At 40.8% G+C, this 21,801-nt stretch overlaps 1 protein-coding gene across 3 annotated transcripts in view; it reads left to right on the top strand.

The window, feature by feature from the left end:
* CACNA2D3 (calcium voltage-gated channel auxiliary subunit alpha2delta 3) overlaps positions 1-21,801 on the top strand; it is a 755,257-nt gene that overhangs the window by 150,312 nt on the left and 583,144 nt on the right. For all 3 annotated transcript variants that reach the window (XR_001368709.3, XM_075938900.1, XM_075938901.1), the window contains exon 3: positions 14,858-14,974. Coding sequence is in view for 2 of the 3 variants with exons in the window: in XM_075938900.1 (XP_075795015.1) it covers positions 14,858-14,974 (117 nt within the window). In the remaining variant the exon portion in view is untranslated. The remainder of the gene's footprint in view (positions 1-14,857; positions 14,975-21,801) is intronic.

The following is a 21,801-nucleotide window of genomic DNA, read 5'->3' as shown; positions in this document are numbered from 1 at the left end:
TCTTTCTTCCACTCTACTCCGTGCTGATTAGGCCTCAGCTGGAGTATTGTGTCCATTTCTGGGCACCACATTTCAAGAAAGATGTGGAGAAATTGGAGAAGTCTCAGAGAAGAGCAACAAAAATGATTATACGTCAAGAAAACATGACTTATGAGGGAAGACTGAAAGAAGTGGGCTTATTTAGTTTAGAAAAGAGAAGACTGAGAGGGGACATGATAGCAGTCTTCAAGTATCTAAAAGGGTGTTATGAGGCGGAGGCAGAAAAATGGTTTTCCTTGGCCTCTGTGGATAGGACAAGAAGCAACGGGTTTAAATTACAGCAAAGAAGGTTTAGGGTTGGACATTAGGAAACATTTCCTAACTGTCAGGGTGGGTTAAATGCTGGAATAAATTGCCTATGGGGATTGTGGAAGCTCCATCACTGGAGATATGTAAGAGGAGGTTAGACAGACACCTGTCAGGGATGATCTAGACAGCACTTGGTCCTGCTGTGAGGGTGGGGGACTGGGTTCGATGACCTTTCAAAGTCCCTTCCAGTTCGAGGATTCTATAATCTCTGAAATGCAGATAATAAAATTGGTGTGTTGGCCTCTAGAATGTTAGAACTCTGTGTAATTTCTAGGGACATAAACTGAATGGCTACGTCTAGACTACATCCCTTTTTCGGAAAAGGGATGTAAATTAGACGTATCACAATTGCTAATGAAGCGGGGATTTAAATCTCCCACGCTTTTTTCCAGCACGGAGCTTTGCTGGAGAAAAGCGCCAGTCTAGACACTGATCTTTTGGAAAATAAAGCCTTTTCCGAAAGATCCCTTAGCCCTCTTGAAATAAGGGATAAGGGATCTTTCAGAAAAGGCTTTATTTTCCGAAAGATCAGCATCTAGACTGGCGCTTTTCTCCAGCAAAGCTCCGTGCTGGAAAAAAGCGTCAGCCATTTTTATGCTAATGAAGCGTGGGAGATTTAAATCCCCGCTTCATTAGCAATTGCGATACGTCTAATTTACATCCCTTTTGCGAAAAAGGGATGTAGTCTAGACGTAGCCAATCAGTTTGAACTATTTTTTTTCATTTTAAAACAGTATAATGTTTGCAAAATATTTTGATAATTTGGCCACGTCAAGAGAGATTTAGTACTATTGGTAATATTTCAGTAAAAAGTAGTATCTTATTCTGCATGGAGTACCCTTGATTTCAGTGGGACTACTTTTATTACAGTCTATTCAATGTGTGCAAAGATAATACTGTCTGGTCCATTGTAATTAAAGGATCATGTCTCAGGCTGTTCTGATTTTTAACCCCTCCCTGTTGCAAAGCAGTGGAGAGTAAAATAGAGTGGTAAAATCATAGTATAATCATCATAAATCACATTTATTTTATTTTTTTGTGATGGAACCAAGTATTAGCATGGAAAAATCCTTTAAATATCAGCAGTATGAAAAAAAATCAATGGAAGTTTTATTTGTAGAATTGCAAGTGGGGTCATTCGCACGGACACAGGTGAATGGGTCAGCAGGAAAAAAGATCAAATGTTTTCCTAACCTATGAAATGTATAGTATTTTCTCAGCATAGTGATGTTCTGTGGACTCTGCAGCAGTAGTTTTCAAACTACGGGTTGCAACCCAGTACTGGATTGCGGAATATGAGGCAGGGGGCTCAGGTGACCAGTGGGGGTCCTAAGGCAGGCTATCTTCCTGTCCTGGCTCTGCAGACTATGCTGTGCCCCAGAAGCAGCCGGCAACAGCCCAGCTCCTAGGTGGGGAGTTGGGAAGTCTGTGCAGGTCTCTACGTACTGCCCCTGCCCTGAGCAGTAGCTCTGCACTCCCATTGTCTGGGAACCTGCTGCTGGCTGCTTTTGGGGCACAGCATAGTCTGTGGTACCAGGAGAGGCAAGAAACCTTAACATCGCTGATTGAGAGCTGCTTAAGGTAAGTCCCTCATGTCACAGTCCTGACAGCTCCAAAGCTGGAGTCTCCTCCTACACGCTAAAGCCCTCATCCTCAGCTCCACTCAGGAGCTCACACTCTAGTCCAGGGCTACTCAACACGTGGCCCATGGGCCGCATGTGGCCCGCAGACCATTTGTTTGCAGCCCTCAATACGGTCTGGGTTTACATAGGGCTCAGCATGCGGCCCATGGGTGAGATCCTTTGAACATGGTCTCCACTGGTAACACTCTCCACAACAGCGAGTCAATATAGGAGTTGATATGTGTTTTAGTAGTTAAATTCGTGGACTGTCATTGCTCATTAAAAGTGCTGTCACATGGGTGGAAACTTGGTAAATATTGCATTTTATTAATATCAGCAGAACTGAGTTAAATAGGGCCTGCATGTTGTGCAGTGTTGCCTTAATCTTTGTATTCATGCCCTTCAGTGTGAAAGAAACTATTTGCATATATTTGTATATATATTTGCATGTATATACAACCATACTTAAGTTGCAGCCCTGGCATGTGTTTTAAGTATCACTGTGGGCCCCAGGGCTTCCAAAGTTGAGAATCCCTTCTCTAGTCAAATTATGTTGGGTCGTGGACATCCATGATTTTCTTTAATTGGATTATGAAAACAAAAGTTTGAAAACCACTGCTCTGGGGATCTTATGTAAGTAACTTGAACTTAAAGGTAGCCCTTTTTGATAATTTTTGTGGCTTAGTGGTTAAAAATTCATTGAGTCTGCTCTCAGTTTTCTAACGCTGACATTGCTTTTGCCTCTGTAACTAAAGGAATCACACTAACAGCTGCAAATTTTATTAGCTTGAAGCTCATTATGATCTAGAAGAGACTCATTCATTGATTACATTCGATTGTCAGGATATCCAGAATTAAAAAATACTTCAGATAAGCCAATTAACTTGTGTGGCACTTCAAACCAGTATCTCTGTGCCAAAGGGGGATCACTGATAGTGCTTCTGTAGCAGATGATCTGAACTGAGTTTATAGTGTTTAGGAAAAAATATACTGTGTAGTTCAGCCTGTCTAGTGAATAATTCACTGCTGCAGATTAAAAGGTAGCAATATCTTGACTTCTAGTGACAAAAGCTCTGTTTAATTACAGTAAACTTCCGATAATCCGGCACCTTTAGGACCCAGGGGGTGCCGGATTATCAGATATGCCGGACTATCAGAAGGGTGGGCTATGAGGGGTCTGGAGTGGGGTAGGAGGGGATGCCACCCCAGATTCCTCATAGCCCCCCCTTACCATAGTCCGGCTCTGCCCCAGGCATCCCTGATTCAGCCGCTGTTGGTCATTTTCAGCAGCAGCTGAATCGGGAATGCCTGCAAGAGAGCAGCTGGGGTGCTGCCGGGTTGGTCCCACAGCGCCAAAGGACGGCGCTGCGGGACCAACCCGGCAGGACCCCAGCTGCTCTGCCCCAGGGGTCCCCGATTCAGCCGCTGCTGAAACAGATCAGCGGCTGATTCCAGGAAGCCCGGGGCAGAGCTGCTCTGCCCGGTGCTTCCTGGAACCAGCCCCTGATCTGTTTCAGCAGCGCTGACTTGGGGACCCCTGGGGCAGAGCAGCTGCGGTCCTGCCGGGTTGGTCCCGCAGCGCCGAGGGACGGCGTTACGAGACCAACCCCACAGCACCCCAGCTACTCTGCCCCAGGCGTCCGGATTCAGCCTGCTGGTGAAACTGACGCTGCTGGTCAGTTTCAGCAGTGGCTGAATCCCAACGCCTGGGGCAGAGCAGCTGGGGTGCTGCGGGGTTGGTCCCTTAGTGCCACCCCTCGGCGCTGCGGGACCAACCCGGCAGGACCCCAGCTGCTCTGCCCCAGGGGTCCCCAAGTCAGCCGCTGCTGAAACAGATCAGGGGCTGGTTCCAGGAAGCACCGGGCAGAGCAGCTCTGCCCCGGGCTTCCTGGAATCAGCCTCTGATCTGTTTCAGCAGCGGCTGAATCGGGGACCCCTGGGGCAGAGCAGCTGGGGTCCTGCTGGGTTGGTCCCTCAGTGCCGTCCTTTGGCGCTGTGGGACCAACCCGGCAGCACTCCAGCTGCTCTGCCCCAGGCGTCCCCAAGAGCAGCAGGAGTGCTGCCAGGTTGGTCCCGCAGCCCCTAGGGGCAGCGCTACGAGACCAACCCAGCAGCACCCCAGCTGCTCCGCTCCTGGCTTCTCCGATTCAGCTGCTGGTCAGTTTCAGCAGCAGCTGAATGGGGGAAGCCTGTCCGGCTGCCCCAGCACTTCCGGGTTCCTGATGGTGCCGGACCATCAGGAGTCCCGGAGCATTGGATGCCGGACTAATGGAGTTTTATTGTATAAATAAGAATGTTTGGGTCGGATTCAGCTCTGAGGCCTGGTTGGAATTTTACTTTGCTTTATGTTACACTACTTAGTGTTTTATCTTGCTAGAGACCATCTGTACTAGGATGAAGTTATTCTTAAGAACCTGCTAACTCATTTGGTCAAATTTTAATCCATGTCTAACTTCATTGATATCAAAGAAGTTATATCAACTATTGAGTTGTGTATTTCAGTATTTCCCAAAACTTCAAAATCTGTAGTTATTATTGTTCTTAAAATCTATTTGTTTCTTATGCCCTCCAGCCTATCCACTTATATAGCAAATTAATTTTAGCTGTCTATCTTTCATGTTAACATAGTGTCAATTTCTGCATGTATTAAATTGTCAAAGAAAAAATGGACAACAGCCAGCCATGGGAAAAATCTCATAAAGATGCTTTGCCAGTGTGAGAGGAAAGGAGTTCGATCATTTTGAATATTCAGGTATAGTTCTGATGTTCTGAGTTCATGAAATTTCTGACAGGTCATGCTGCCCTTTTGCTGAGTAATTTTCTAGTCCAGTAGTATGTAACAAGCATGAACTAGATCTGTGAAGCTGTCCAGGCTATGTCTGCTGTCCCAGCATGGGTTTTGGATAATATCAGTGCACAAAAGACTATGAGAGGGAGAAACATTGTAATCAGTATCACTTTGGTTACTACTCCCTGTTGCTTCTCTGCTGCAATTCCAGGTATTGCATGCAGCATGAATTTGTATGTGTGCAATGAAATGGAAAATGGAAATTTAGTCTGAAATCTACACCTAGTTCAGGACAAGTGGAGGCTCGTCCGTCCTCAAGGCTGCTAAAATGTTGTAACCCCCCTCTTCACGAGTCTCTGAATCTGCTTTTCATTTCTTATGTCTAGAAACACCATTTGTCACAAATTGTGTCAGCACATATATTGTTTAGTTGTTTGTCTAATTCCTCGCCACAGTCAATATGCTGTTACTGGTTTTTGAGAACTTGCAGCCTAATCTGAGGTTCTGACACATTCTTCTCTAATAATTGCTAGTCTGTATTAGGTTTGTTAAATTGAAGATGTAGGATGAAATATTGCCCCCATAGAAGTCAGTGTGAAAATTCTCTAGGCCCAGGATTTCAACCAAGATTTTTAGCAGAAACTTTCAGAGACATGCAGCCAAAAGTAGTTTAGTAGATGACTGTTGCAGATTAACATATGTAGCTCCTACCCCCATGCTTGGCACCGGTTATTGAATTGCTGCTTCTTAAGGGAGAGATTGCTTGTGCTCACACAAATTCTCTGAACTTCAGATTAAATCACTTCCTTTATAGTAATGACTGAGAGAATTCCAGACAGTACAGCTAAATCCTAGGGTAGAATTAGTGTTACCAGATGGTTTCAACAAAAATACCGGACACAGTTGACATTACATCACAATCTACATTACATCTTATTTAGAAAATACGGGACATTTATATTTTCTCATTTATATTGTCTCAATTTGTCTCCCAAACAGAAAGCTCAAATACTGGACTGTCCGGTTCAAAATCAGACACCTGGCAACCCTAGGTAGAATAGATCTCTGGTAGGCCAAAAATACACAGATATCAGATTCTAGGCCGGTGTGTGGTACGATGTAATAGAACTCTGATCTTTAAGAGGTGGGATGTCTTGCCTTGCAAAACTGAAATTTAAGTATTATCAGTCTTACATATTTTAGCCTATAAATCAGTTTTTTTTCTAGTAACAACTGACAAAATATAGATAATTAGAGAATTGTCCAGAGGGCCTTTGACAGAAATATGCTTATCTGAGAAAGAAAGAGAGAGAGAAGGTCTTGGGTTTTATTTGAAACCAACATATGATGTGTGAGGAAAAATATCACAGAATAATGCTGTTCCAACTAATTGGAGGTATTTTAAGAATATTAAAGATTAGGAGGCCAATTCCTGCTGTAGTCTGATAAACAGAGACAGAGAAGAGAATGTTTGAGGCTTTTAATGATATTTTAAAGGGGTTCACAGGGAATTGAAGAACATACAGTAATGCATGCTCTAACCCTGGGAAACTGAGTAAAAATAGTATGTTCATAGGACTGAAGACATGGGGAACCAGAGGAAATACAACATGGCTTTAGTCATGGGAGTGTGTCTGGGACAGGAAACCTAATCTCTGTGAAACTTGAACTATATCATGAAAAGTTTTCTTAAATTTTCACTATTCCAATTATGGGTATTCAGGATCAAATACGTACCAACCATAAGAAGCTTAAATATATTGTTGAAAAGATACAATATTTTCTTGATTGTCCATTGACATCATAAGCCATATACAGAGCAATAAACATTAGAAAGTTTTTCCTATTATTCAATCTACTTTTCTTGTAGCTTTGAAGGAGGTAAATTTTAAATGTACCAGAGTGATGGAGGGTATTTTTTATTTCGTGGTATGTCTTTTATTTGAGGCATATTCAACTTTTCAGATAACAATGAGTTCATGCTCTAGTGACAATGAATTCCTGCTCATAATTAATGTTGCTACTAGATCAAAAAGTCTGATGGGTTCTGTCTTCTGAGAACATCTTCACACTCACGGAATTCAGAGATCAGTCAAGTCATGCTAGCCTTCTCATCTTCTTTCTATAATTTTATGTTAAACTTGCAAAAGTGTAGCAATTCAGATTTGAATGTTTCAACAATTTCAGTCATAGGTTTATATAAAAGTGTATAAGATAAAATTATACATGCTTGCGGCTCATAAGTAAGGCTGTGAAAAACTGATTGTTTTTGTTTGATATCTACCCTAAGTTGGAAAATATTAGTTTAGAACTGATGCAAGAAGAAAACTTATCAGCTTGATTCAGCAAAACATAATAAAATAAAGAAAAAATTGTTTTGGGTTGATCATAGCATTTTAATCTACCTGGAACAAAAATGTTTCATTTTTGAGATAGAGATGAAAGCAACTAATTGACTAATCAACTATCCGATAAGCATAAGCTTATCAGATAGTTGAGTAGTGATTCGATTAGTTGCTTCCCCCCTTTCCCCTAGCTGCCTGTATCAGCAGGATCTGGTTCTGGGGGGAGCAGGAGCCGGTGCTGGGGGAAGCTGACTTAAAAGCCGTCTCCCCCAGCACTGTCTCCATGAGGGGGACAAGGGGTGCAGCAGGGAAACGGCATGAGCTGGGACTGAAGCAGTCCCCTGCTCCCGCTGGTTCCTACTGCAACCGCTTCAGCCTTTGAAATGTACAAAATCCCTATAGGGCTCTTGTACATTTCAAAGGCTGAAGCCGCTGCAGTGGGAACCAGTGTGAGCAAAGGACTGCTTGAATCCCTCTGTCCCCGTCCTCTCTCTGATAGGAAACAATGGGGGGAACAGCAATGGGAGGAACAGGAGCCAGTGCTGGGGGGAACCGGGATGCTACCTGCTTCCTTCTTGCTGCCTCTATTAGAGGAGGGAATAGGGGAGGCTGCTGCGAATCAGCTCCTGTCTGCAGGAGTCCCAGTGGAGGAGCCCTGGCTGCCACAAACAGGGGCTGGTGCCAGAGGGCATGGATAGGGGCAACCCCTGCCCAGAGCTAGCCCTGGCCTCTGTGAAAAGAGGTGGCTCTGGCACCAGCCCCTGTTTGCGGCGCACAGGGCTGTCGGCAATAAATAAGGGCTACTGGACTCAGCACAAGCCAGGACCCAGCAGTCCTGGCTCATGCTGATCACTGCACCTCTGCATTTTAAATGTAGTAAGAAAAATGCAGAGCCACAGCACGGGTGGCTTCCAGAGCCAGCATGAGCCGCGACTACGCAGTCCCAGCTCGAGCTTGCTCTTGGAGCTACCGCTGCTGCGGCTCTGCAGAGCAATCCTATCGACTAATAGTATATTCAATACAAATTGTATTGACTATATGATTAGCCTGATAACTGCATTCAACATCCTTATTTTGCCTTTAATTTTTAAAATAAAATTGAAGTAACTTCTGAAACAAAAATATTTTAGAATAAAGTCAAAATGTTTCATTTTTGGAAATATGAGAGGTAATAGAGATAAAGATGAATGTGTGTACATACAACAATTCCTCTGTCACTACTGAAAAAATAATCTTATTTTGACTAATATTCTTTCCAGAGCTATCTTGCTATGAGAGGGTATTTTTCTGTTGCCTTGACCACCCATCCTTCCTATTATTTGACACTCCATTAACAATTATTTGAATTGTACAGACCACGTCCAACCTCAGCTTTGTGTAGGATGATTTCTGGTACATTATTTCTAGATGTTCAGTTATGCAAGTCTTAAAAAATGACCCAAATATATGAACAACATTAAAAGTTTTGACAGTGAAGAAGTGTTTTTCTTTTCCTCGTGCTTGTGTGAAATGATCTGGTTAAATAGAAGCTGCAGAAACAATACATTTTTTGTGTTTGTTTTCTCAAATGATAAATGCTCTTTGCTGTGTGGAGGATTTCATACTGAATGTTGATTTCTCTAACAGAATCAGAGTTTCAAATATTTCTTGTAATGTAGGAAATCAAAAGTTGCTTGGACTATTTCTACTCAATCTTCTTGACAACTTGAAATCCACTTACCAGAGGAAGTGTTCAGCTGTGACCTTAACCTTTCATGAAATGGTGTGTGACTCCCAGGCATTTACTTACTGCTAAGTTATTGAGACTGTTTTCCTTCTTCTGTAATGTAAATGTATCCTTGCTACGTTTAGAAAGAATATTTGTAAGAACATTGCAATATCTTATGAACTAAAGCAAATTATAGAACATTAGAAAACCTAATGATTTAAAAATATTATGTTCAGTGACACCAAATATAGTCACAGAGTGCATTGAGAGTAGCTGAATGAGGTGTTGCTTTTAGGAGCCACCCAGAGCTGTAGCATATGAGGTTTTTTGTTTTGTTTTGTTTTGTTTGTTTGTAGAATAGCAGGACAGTCGAAATCATAAGCCCTGCTTCCTGTCCCTAACCCTTCTAATTATTGTGGTTTGCTTTGTTGCAGTTTTGATGTGACAGCCACTGTTTTTTTTTTCAAGATTGCATCAGAATGGAAGAAATAATCATATTTTGTGTGAAATCCATTTCAAATAAATAAATCAGCCAGTGCAACTATACAGACAATGATGGAAGTCTGTGGTTCAGACTGTCTCTTGTGGAAGGAGGAAAATCTGTTTATAAATGTTACAATCACTTAAGTTTTATTGTTCTTCACATCTTTTTCATAGTTCAAACTTTCTGTTTTAATAGTTACCATAAAGTTAATAAATTGCTTTTTGATACTATCTATGATCCAGGTTGCATGCATAATGAGCATTATAGAAGAATCTCACAGATGTGTACAAATGAAACATGGAATTCTTCCCATTAGACACAGTCACAAGGGTTCAAGGATACTAAAACCAGCTGGTGTTATGTCCAATCACAAAAAATCTCCATCTTTTGAATCTTCTGTCTTCAGCAGCAAAAGTAATATAAGAAGTACTTTTACGGCAATGAAACTTCTAATGCAGAATATATATTAAATGAATAACTTATCAGCCATGATCCTACAAATGAAGTAAACACTTCTAATTTGTTTGAAATACTGTTCTAAATTGAAGCAAATATTCAGAGGTTTCCAACAGTCAGCTACGCATGTATCATCATACAAGATGTCAGATCTTTTCAATGAAAACTTAAATACTATCCTCAATTTGCTTCAAGTCTTTCTATATCTTGAAATATATGAATGTATAAAGGAGAGGGGATGTATGGGTTACCATACCCCTAAGGACAGCTGATCAGGCACAGGAGCTCTTATCTGGTATTTCTCTTTTTTGGTTTCGGTGCTTTTCAATGGTCTGGGTTATTTGTTATTATCTAGTAGTGCCTCCACCTGACTGATTAAGATAGGGAGGTACAGTAGGGTTCCTGACTATGTAGTTTAACCCTGTCCTAGTATTGACCCAAATCACTAACCTGATATGGCACACACATAAATTTCTGACCAACAATCAGTGTATATTCATTTACAAAGAGAAATATAGAGGGGAAACAGAAGATGGATTTGGAGTGGTTATATCAATAACTCTATACAACCTCCAAGTAACACAACTCCCAGAGTAAACTGCCCTGGCTTCATGATTCTAGTTTATTTCACACTCGTGGGATCCATAGTATGGAGAAACTACGTATCTTAATGAAGCATTGCAGGTGTGAAGATGCTTGTGTGTGGTGAGGTGATGAAGGTGCCGGTTTGCCCATTCTATTCTATGCAGCAGTAATAGGTGTTACAGTGGGAATAAACCTCCACGGAGTAGGGTGACTTATTGGTGTTTTCTAGAGCACTTGTCTTCTCCCAGAATAGTTTGCCAACCCTCTTTCAGGGCAAATAAGTAACATCATTGCAATGGGAGACAGCCAGGGCAGTGTCAGTTCTCAGGCAGGAGAAGGCAGGCAGGGAGCACCTGCACATCCCTCAGGCAGAAATGTCCTCTCCTCATCTTCCCTCTAATTGGCTTAGGGTACGTTTACACTGCACTTCATTTCGAAATAAGCTATTCCAGAATAGTTATTCTGAAATAGCTTATTCCGCAATAGCATGTCTACACTGCAGGGAAACCTCAAAATTAGTCCAAGGCAGGCTTCCCTAATGTAGACATGCTATCTCAATTTAGAGCCCCGGGAGGCACTGGGGAGGAATAATTTAGAATGGTCCTAGGAAGGGGCTATTTTGAAATAGCAGCGGTGGAGTATCTACACATGCCTTATTTTGAAATAGCTATTTCGGAATAGGTGTTTTTCCTCGTAGAATGAGGTTTACAGATTTCGGAATAAGCCGTCTGTTATTTCGGAATTATTTTTAAATAACGGAATAACTGTGAAGATGCTCACATTGTTATTTCAAAATAACGCTAGTTATCTCGAAATAATGGTGTAGTGTAGACGAACCTTCAGTCAGCCTTCTAGCCTTCTATTTCCCGAGGTTCTCCCAATTGCCCTTGTTGAGGGGAGCACACTGCGGTGTTCCTTGTCTCTCATCTACAATAAACTTGGCTCCCTTTTTCATCAGAGCCATTAACCTGGGCTGAAAAATGTTTTTTAAAAAGGAAAGTAACATGTATGAACAGACATTGTTGTAAAATTGTACACTTACTTTACACATACTTATTTGCATTTTCTCCATGTAAAGGAGAGCCTAAATCATCCACTTACTTTTTAATAGCCTGTACATAAATCTTTTTAAAGATCACTGATCACTCAAAATAGAGATTTGTAGAAAGAGCTTCTCACAACAGACTGATGGAATGTATCTCATAATACTGGGAGTGATGAGAAAAATTTGATATATTAGAGCTTCACCAGTCAGTTTCCACAAAGAATAATTTTCTGGTTTTCTTCACTTAATGGAATTCATTGATCTAACCTGGTTATGACCTGAAAACAATCTCTTCGAGCATTGCCTTTAGGAAGACTTTTCAGGAACTCAAAGGTCAATTGTTAAGAAAACACTTGTACTAGAATCGGAGATGTTTAAACACTGATCATGCAGTCTGAAATAAGCATTCCAGGGAATTGCCTCTCTAAGGGCTAACCTATTGATACAATAGGCACAGTGGTTCAAAGCAGACATGGTTTTATCAAAAAGTATCACTGAGGGAAGCAGGCATCTTTTAATGAAATCAGTTCATAGAAAAGGTTTTTCAGCATACTACTACTTAGCACAATTAATATATTTTACCCAGTAGTGTATAGCTGCCTACTGTTCCAAATTGCTCTGATCAGTAGAAATGAAGTAGTTGCTGTGCATGGATAACAAGCTACTTTATGCTCATTTAATCAAAGTGGTAGAAGAACACAACACTGGGATTAGTTAACAATGTAAAATGGCATAAATACCCTTGGGAGAAAGTAACCTAAATTCTGCTTGCTCTGTTAATATGCCAGATTAAAAAAATAAAAGCAACATCAAAATTCAGGCTAGTTAAAATGAAGCTTTTCAGAGGTATTTAGAGTTTAATTAATAGACTCATTTTGAAAAGTCGATTAGAGCAAAATTGCAAAACAGTAAGTGTTTAGTAAGTAATTGCTCCTGAAGTGGCAATGTTAGAGGAAATCAGAAGTTCCTAGTGCACAACCAGTATAAGATCCACCCCCCACTCTTCTAGTCAGCAGGAAGCCTAGTGTTCTCTGAAATCTTTCCCCCTGTGCTATGACTGTATGGTGGAATCCTTAAAAGGAGAATACACAAGGACTTTTCTTCCGGACAGCTGAACAAGGATATTGGATACTGTGTTGACCAGTGGTGAATGCTTTTTTATTTAAGAGAATACTCTACCCTGGAGGATTGTGTCATCTTATGTTGCAGTGACTGGGGAGTGCTGCAGTACTGAAAATGGTGAAACATGTGGCTAGGTCCCCGATTCAGCAAAGCACTTAAGCATATGTTTAAGTCAGTGGGACTTAAGCACTTAAGAGCATTGCTGAATGAGGGCAGCAAGAAGCATGTGCCATGTTTATTGTTCATTTTATGGCCTGCTGGTCAAAACTGAAAATATCAAATTTGAGCTGTGATGCTTAGCTTTGTAAGTCACATGATAGTACTTCTATTTCCTGCATCAGTGAGCATAACTTTTACAATGAGATTTCCTGGAAGAATTTGCTTCCTGTGAGTGGGCCTGTGAATGTCAAATGGGACTATTCATATGAGTAAAGTTGTGCTCATGCTTAAATATTTGCAGGATCAGGGCATTTATTTGCTAATTTTCAAACATCTTAACTTTTACTGGTAGCGCCTGAGCTTAAGACTGGTGGATGGTGCATAGCATAGTATAAAGATTTTTAAAAAACCCAATTTGTAGTGGAATGTACCCACAAACCAAATATATTGCCTTTCTTTACTTTGAATGTGAGCTCCTTAGAGGAGGGACTTTGTTTCTTATTTGTCTCTGTAATATGATCTAATATTAAAACAATAATATATTCAACAGTAAGTGTGCTTTATAGTTCCCATATAAAAACGTATTTCTCATTAGTATTTATTTTTAAAGTGTCCCACCATGCTTTTCACATGTCTTTGATAAGTAGCTGTGTATTCTATTACTGTAATTCCTATGCATCCTTCCCAGTATGAAACCTGCTGCTTAGCAGCATTTTCCTTCCTATTTTAAATGAACTTTGTTGGTTAACTCTTCAGAGAAGAAACTTCACATTATTTATCTATTCATGGAGGCTGTTGCTGCTACTACTACTACTACTGTTATTACTTAATAATAATAATAATTAATCATGCTCCTGTTCCTAAAGTATGGAATTGGCCTGTATAATTTGATATGTTATTTTCTATTAGTAGATATTTTCATCCATCTACAGAATTTAATAGAGAATTTTATCTCTGCTCTAGAATAATTAAATATAAATTGCAACACGTGAAAAAGATATTATTTGTGATGTTAAATTTGATGGTTTCATCCCTAATTACATGCTATGTAACAAACTCTTGCCATAACGGGAATTTTGCCAATTACTTTGTTCACTGTTAGCAAGAGTAAGCCTTTAAAGAAGGGAGTCAGATTACCAAACCATAGCCTGATTATGGAAACTTTTAAGGCTTAGTGTGTAGTCTATAACGGGATTATTTATGGTGGGTAGGAACACACTATCATCTCTAGGACTGATCCGAAAGAAAATACAGTTTGTGTTTCTGTAATATCTTTGATATGTAGAAAAGAACAAAAGGCGTCTAGAAATAAATGGTTGAAGTCCTTTTTGGGATGTACCTATTAGGCTAGGTCTACCCTATAGCTTTTTCCGATTGCTTTTCCGGAAGAGGCTTTTCCGCCATTTGGCCCAGTATAGATAGGGCCAAATGGCAGAAAAGCCTCCTCTTTTGGAGGAGCCCTTATCCCTCATAGAACAAGGAATATAGGGCTCCATGAAACAGCAAAAAAAAGCGGAAGAGCAAATGTGTTTCTTGGACGCGTTGGAGTTTTTCTGGGATACCTCTGGTATCCCGGAAAACCCCTGCAGTGTGCACGTACTCTAACTGTCTATTTCTTATTTGAGCTATCAAGAGTTGTTTGTGCAGATGTGTATTTAAAAGAGAAGAGACCACAAGATTTATCCTCATTTGTTGCTGTGAAAGAGCACTTTGATGTTTAGGGGTGGCCAATGCATGCACATAAAGTTAAGCACATACTTAGATTTTTTTTAAAAAATCAGGACCTAAGAAGAGGTAGATTATTAAAATTCTATTTCATTTTAGTTGAAGGAGGTTAGCTCTGGAGATCTAAAACTACAGGGGACTAAGGCCATATCACTAGTATAAAATAAGATCTTTTTATTTATACTGTTTGCTGTTATGTATGTTTGAACAGATGTGTGTTAGTTCTGGTTTCTTTCCTCACAGTGGAAGGGATAAATACTTTTTATTCTCTTCTTTCACCACTGACATTCTGGATCTATTAGCTCCATCTCTGTATTAGTGTTTTTGCTTTATCTAGTCTCAAGCACCCAACTGAACACTAATGAAATGTACAGAAGCCAGAGAAAATAGAGTATGCATCCAATTACAAGTTGTCACACTTTCAACTGTTCCACCGGCTGACGTCCTTTTACAATTCTACTTTCTTGCAGAAATACAAAGAATATGAAAAAGATGTTTCAGTAGAAGAAATTGATGGCCTTCAGCTTGTGAAAAAGCTAGCAAAAAGTATGGAAGAAATGTTTCATAAAAAGTCTGAAGCTGTACGGGTAAGTAGCAGATAATTTTGCTTTAATATTTTGTGCAGTTCCTTGCATACCTTACTGAGTGATTGCAGTCATTACTTCCAGGCTGTCTGGAATGTTTACAGAAATTTTCACCAGGTGATATATAAGCTTTTCCCAAGCACTATTATTTTCCCTGAATAGCACTTCCCTACCCACAATCTAGACTAAAAGCATCTTGGCTAGTGGGCATCACACAGCTGTAACTACATTTGAAATACAGACACATAGTCAATATTAATAACTTCAGATACAAAAATGCATCCATGCAAATAGGATAATGTTATTCAGCAAATCATAACTTTTTCAATGACATCTTACATGAGCCATCTTGCACAAAATGCAACATAATTCTGTTATCACATCATAATATCATTGTGAAGAATATGGGGTGCAGTGTCAAAACATGCATGTCTTGTTTTCCTTAATCTTTAAGAAAAAAAGTTTGCAAAACCAAAGTTGGAAGCGGTATTATTATTAAAAATCCACTTACTTCTGTTTTCAAGATAATAGCTTTACTGGAATCAGTTATATAGCATGTAGCCATCTTGGATATTTTGAGGTGCCTTGTAGAGGAATGAATAAGATGCTTATTCCTGACTGGAAGATTTACCTGGTGTTGCTTGGGTCCTTAACTCAATCAATTTTGGGTTTTTTTTGTTGGAAATAAAATGAAAGTGTACAGACTTCATTTGAATCATTGCTCTGGGCAGAGGCTGGGGATGAGGGGTTCAGTCTACAGGCTGTCACAGAGAGAGAGGACTACCCCAGCCCTTTCTTACTGTAGCTTGATTCAGGTGAGAAGTGCCTCTCCATGGCTGCTGCAGCTGGCACAGATGGGGGAGAGGTGCATGTTCCCCAGCTAGGACAGGTCCAAGTTCATCTGCCCCCTGTGCTATCCAGCCAGAGTGATAAATGCAGCAAATGTGCACTTTCCCCTCACTCCCTTATGAAAAGGAACAGCCAGCAATGTTTCTATACAAATGTTGGGGCAGTCCAGGATGGGTGGGGGGAAGTGGGGAGCTCTCCCAACCAACCTCTTTTGCCTGCTTGTTATTTTTGTCTCTGTATTGTTTTGAGAATCAGTCCCATTCCAGATACATCCCATTTTCCTGGCAGAACAAACCTTTACCTTGCTTGAAGTTATGAAAAGAGGAATCTGTGTACCAAATTTGGTGGTCCTAGCCTTTACTGTTTAGGAGGAGTTTTTGAACAAATGGACAGACAGACAAACTCTTTGAAATACATAGTAGACAAGGCTTAGTGACTGAGTGCTATGTTATTGAGGTCATAATAATACAGTGGTTTCCAACCTTTTTAATCACAAGATCACTTTTTCAATTTAAGTGCAATGTAAAATCTACTTCAAACCCAAAAACCCTTGCCCCACTTCCTTCCTGCTTCTTCTTTGAGGCCTTGCCCCTGCTCCACTCCTTCTGAGGCCTCAGTCTGCTCACTCCATCCCCCTTTTTCTTCCATCCTCACTCACTTTCACCAGACTGGGGGAGGAGGTTGGAGTTCAGGCTCTGGTCTTGGGTCAAGGAGTTTAAAGTGTGGGAGAGGCTCTGGGCTTAGCCCAGGGCATGGTATTGGGATCTGGGAGGGACTTCAGAGTGCAAGCTCTAGGAAGGAGTTTGGGTGCAGGGGGACTCACATCTGGGGTAGGAGGCTGGGTGTAAGAGGAGGTTAAGGGCTGGGACAAGGGTTCAAGAAGCAGGCTCTGGCTGGGCAATGTTTAACTGAGATGGCTTCCGGGTGGTGGAGCAGTGGGGTTAAGGAAGGCTTACACCTGTCCTGTCCCTGCACTGCTCCTGAAAGCAGCTGTCATGTACAACAATGGCTCCGTGTACTGCCCCTCATCCACAGGCACAAAGTCCACAGTTTCTACTGGCCATGGTTCCCCATTACTGATCAATGGGAGCTGTGGGAGTGATATCTGCAGGCAAGGACAGCATGTGGAGACCCCCCCCCCCCCCCCGCTCTGCCTCTTTCAGGGGCTGCTGGGACATGCCAGCCACATCCAGGAACAGCAGTTGTCCTAGGGATAATTACTCTAGCCACAACAGGTTAGGCATTTTAGAACTCACTACTCAATGAATTAAATGTAAGCCTAAAAGCCAAATGAAAATTATGAAATGCACAGACCTGTCAAAAACCTAAAATAACACACGTTGCAAGCAGTAAAAGAAGTCACAACAACCCTGCCCCCACATGTATGTGTTGGGTCAGGAGATGCGAGTGAAGAACAGTGTATGTTTGTGAGAAGGACAGACACACACACAGTGTGCGAGAGTGACAGAGATTTGCATTGCCATGCTCCCTCCATCCCCTTCTCTCTGTGTGGAGATAGGGTACAGAAATGGAGGGAGGAGCTACACGCTGAAATCAGCATCCCCCTTCTTCTCCCTTTCACACCCTGCACAGCAAGCAGGAGGTTCTCGTGGGGGCAACTCCAAGGCAGAGGGCAAGAGCAGCATGACAGTGGGTGGAGGAGCAACTGAAGTGCCAGTGCTTGATATCTTCCTGCCCAAACCAGTCAGTATCACCTGTCAGAGGCTCCAAGATCTACTGGTAGATCCCAATCTACTGGTTGGTGACCAAATACATTTATAATGTGAAGGATTGCAATTTGTCAGTTATGCTTCTTGAAAAGGCTCTGAAATTCTTGGATACAATGTTAGTTCTACACAACTTTTATCATGTGCAGCAAATTTACAGTTAGCTCATCTTCTCTATGCTTCCACTTTAGACAAGGATCATGCTGCATTAAACTGGCCCTGGAATAATGTTTTTAATGTAAATATTTCAGGTTTCTATTTTATTTAGATTATAAAGGAACGGGTAAAAGAAAAACCTATCATATCATAGAATCATAGAATCATAGATTAATAGGACTGGAAGGGACCTCGAGAGGTCATCGAGTCCAGCCCCCCGCCCTCAAGGCAGGACCAAGCTCCGTCTACACCATCCCTGACAGATGTCTATCTAATCTGTTCTTAAATATCTCCAGAGAGGGAGATTCCACCACCTCCCTTGGCAATTTATTCCAATATTTGACCACCCTGACAGTTAGGAATTTTTTCCTAATGTCCAATCTAAACCTCCCCTGCTGCACTTTAAGCCCATTACTCCTTGTCCTGTCCTCAGAAACCAAGAGGAACAAATTTTCGCCTTCCTCCTTGTGACACCCTTTTAGATATTTGAAAACCGCTATCATGTCCCCCCTTAATCTTCTTTTTTCCAAACTAAACAAGCCCAGTTCATGAAGCCTGGCTTCATAGATCATGTTCTCTAAACCTTTAATCATTCTTGTCGCTCTTCTCTGTACCCTTTCCAATTTCTCCACATCTTTCTTGAAATGTGGTGCCCAGAACTGGACACAGTACTCCAGCTGAGGCCTAACTAGTGCAGAGTAGAGCGGCAGAATGACTTCACGAGTTTTGCTTACAACACACCTGTTGATACAACCTAGAATCATATTTGCTTTTTTTGCAACAGCATCACACTGTTGACTCATATTCAACTTGTGGTCCACTATGACCCCTAGATCCCTTTCCGCCATGCTCCTTCCTAGACAGTCGCTTCCCATCTTGTATGTATGGAACTGATTGTTCCTTCCTAAGTGGAGCACTTTGCATTTCTCTTTATTAAATCTCATCCTGTTTACCTCTGACCATTTCTCTAACTTGCTAAGGTCATTTTGAATTATGTCCCTATCCTCCAAAGAAGTTGCAACCCCACCCAGTTTGGTATCATCTGCAAACTTAATAAGCGTACTCTCTATCCCAATATCTACATCATTGATGAAGATATTGAACAGTACGGGTCCCAAAACAGACCCTTGAGGAACTCCACTTGTTATCCCTTTCCAGCAGGATTTAGAACCGTTAACAACAACTCTCTGACTACGGTTATCCAGCCAATTATGCACCCACCTTATCGTGGCCCTATCTAAGTTATATTTGCCTAGTTTATCAATAAGAATATCATGCGAGACCGTATCAAATGCCTTACTAAAGTCTAGTTATATGACATCCACCGCTTCTCCCTTATCCACAAGGCTCGTTATCTTATCAAAGAAAGCTATCAGATTAGTTTGGCATGACTTGTTCTTCACAAACCCATGCTGACTATTCCCTATCACTTTATTACCTTCCAAGTGTTTGCATATGATTTCCTTAATTACCTGCTCCATTATCTTCCCTGGGACAGACGTTAAACTGACCGGTCTGTAGTTTCCTGGGTTGTTCTTATTCCCCTTTTTATAGATGGGCACAATATTTGCCCTTTTCCAGTCTTCTGGAATCTCCCCTGTCTGCCATGATTTTTCAAAGATCATAGCTAAAGGCTCAGATACCTCCTCTATCAGCTCCTTGAGTATCCTGGGATGCATTTCATCAGGACCTGGTGACTTGCTGACATCTAACTTTCCTAAGTGATTTTTAACTTGTTCTTTGTGTATCCTATCTTCTAAACTTACCCTCTCTCTGCTTGTATTCACTACGTTGGGCACACCTCCAGACTTCTCGGTGAAGACCGAAACAAAGAAGTCATTGAGCATCTCCGCCATTTCCAAGTTCCCTGTTACTGCTTCTCCCTCCTCACTAAGCAGTGGGCCTACCCTGTCCTTGGTCTTCCTCTTGCTTTTAATGTATTTATAAAAGGTCTTCTTGTTTCCCTTTATGCCTGTAGCTAGTTTGATCTCATTTTGTGCCTTTGCCTTTCTAATCTTGCCCCTGCATTCCCGTGTTGCTTGCCTATATTCATCCTTTGTTAGTTGTCCTAGTTTCCATTTTTTATATGACTCCTTTTTTATTTTGAGATCGTCCAAGCTGGTCTTTTGCCATATTTTCTATCTTTCCTACACAGCGGAATTGTTTGCTTTTGGGCCCTTAACAACGTCCCTTTGAAATACTTCCAACTCTCCTCAGTTGTTTTTCCCTTCAGTCTTGCTTCCCATGGGACCTTACCTACAAGTTCTCTGAGCTTATCAAAATCTGCCTTCCTGAAATCCATTACCTCAATTGTGCTGGTCTCCCTTCTACCTTTCCTTAAGATCATGAACTCTATTATTTCGTGATCACTGTCCCCTATACTGTCTTCCACTTTCAAGTTCTCAACTAGTTCCTCCCTATTTGTTAAAACCAAATCCAGAACAGCTTCTCCTCTGGTAGCTTTTTCAACCTTCTGAAACAGAAAGTTGTCTCCAATGCAGTCCAGAAACTTATTGGATAGCCTGTGCCTCGCTGTGTTAGTTTCCCAACATATGTCTGGATAGTTGAAGTCCCCCATCACCACCAAATCTTGGGCTTTGGATAGTTTTGTTAATTGTTTAAAAAAGGCCTCATCCACCTCTTCCACCTGGCTAGGTGGCCTGTAGTAGACTCCTAGCATGATATCACCCTCGTTTTTTACCCCTTTTAGCTTAACCCAGAGACTCTCTACACAGCTATCTCCTACGTTCATCTCCACTTCAGTCCAAGTGTGTACATTTTTAATATACAAGGCAACCCCTCCTCCCTTTTTTCCCTGTCTGTCCTTCCTGAGCAAGTCGTACCCTTCCATACCTATGTCAAAGCTCAAAACTGATTCTAAAACCTAAATTTCAAAATTATATCCAAAATATTTACATTCATTTTTAGAGCTCAGATGCTCAAAATCCAGTAAATCCCCAAATAATGTAAATGCTGCACAAATTTCCCTTATAAAATGTAATTTGGACATCTATGAACAGGGTTCATAATCCAAATATTCATAAAATGTTTCTGCTCTAATGATACCACAATTTTATACAGTCCTAATTACTGATTGAATTAACTGCAAGCAGTCATCTCTGCCAAAAATCTACATTTTGATTGAAATAGTATTTCAAGTGACTAGCACATAATAATTATTTCAAACAGCATATTTTTAGCATTTAACAGAAATAACGATTGGAGGCGGTCATCATTCAGAAAACTCCAGTAATGCAGACTGCTTAATCTGTGGAATAAGGTTCTGATACAACTTGAAAATACAGAAATAGAGTAATGTAAAGTCCTTCAAAAAATTTTTAAACCCATCGACTTGTTCTCAGCTACTAATCATTTTTGAACATTTTTCCTCCTTTTATATTCTGGCTTGATTTTATCTTTCTTTCTCATCTCTTTTCATAGTGATTAGTTGATTCGGTGTGATTTTTATCATACTCATCCACTACTTCAATTACTGTTCAGTATGCAATTATCCTATCACAGAAAATCCTATTTTCATGCTGTCAGAGGTGTAAAGTAAATGGGAAACCAAAAGTGCTAAATCTTTTGTCATCTACTTGTTGATGTATGTGTTCATAGGTAACATTCCTTACTATACTGACAAATTACAAATAATTCTAGATCTAGATAACATTAATCTACGGCTGCTAAAGTTAAGGATGTTCTCATTAACTAATATCCCTGATGATTAATGCAATAGTTGGTAGTTGGGTAAATATTTTAGTAATTTTGTTGTAAACATTGTCATGTAATGCTCAAGTTGAAGTAAAACTAAGAGGTACTGATACAGTGCTGCTAATTTAAAATTGTCTCTATGATAGTGAAGAGCACGTTCTAGTGCAGTGGTTCTCAGCCTTTTTAGACTACTCTATTTCTTTCAGGAGTCTGATTTGTCTTGCAATCCTCAAAATTTCACTACACTCAAAAGCTACTTGTTTGCAAAATCAGAAATAAAATTACAGAACGTGTTACTGCATACTATTACTGAAAAGTGGCTTACTTTTTTATTTTTAACATTTAGTTATAAAACAAATCCTTTGAATATAAATATTGAATTAC

Source organism: Pelodiscus sinensis, chromosome 11, assembly GCF_049634645.1.
Source record: "Pelodiscus sinensis isolate JC-2024 chromosome 11, ASM4963464v1, whole genome shotgun sequence".
Classification (NCBI taxonomy): Eukaryota; Metazoa; Chordata; order Testudines; family Trionychidae; genus Pelodiscus; species Pelodiscus sinensis.
The sequence above is the reverse complement of the archived record's forward strand: the minus strand, read 5'-3'. Positions and strand labels throughout refer to the sequence as shown.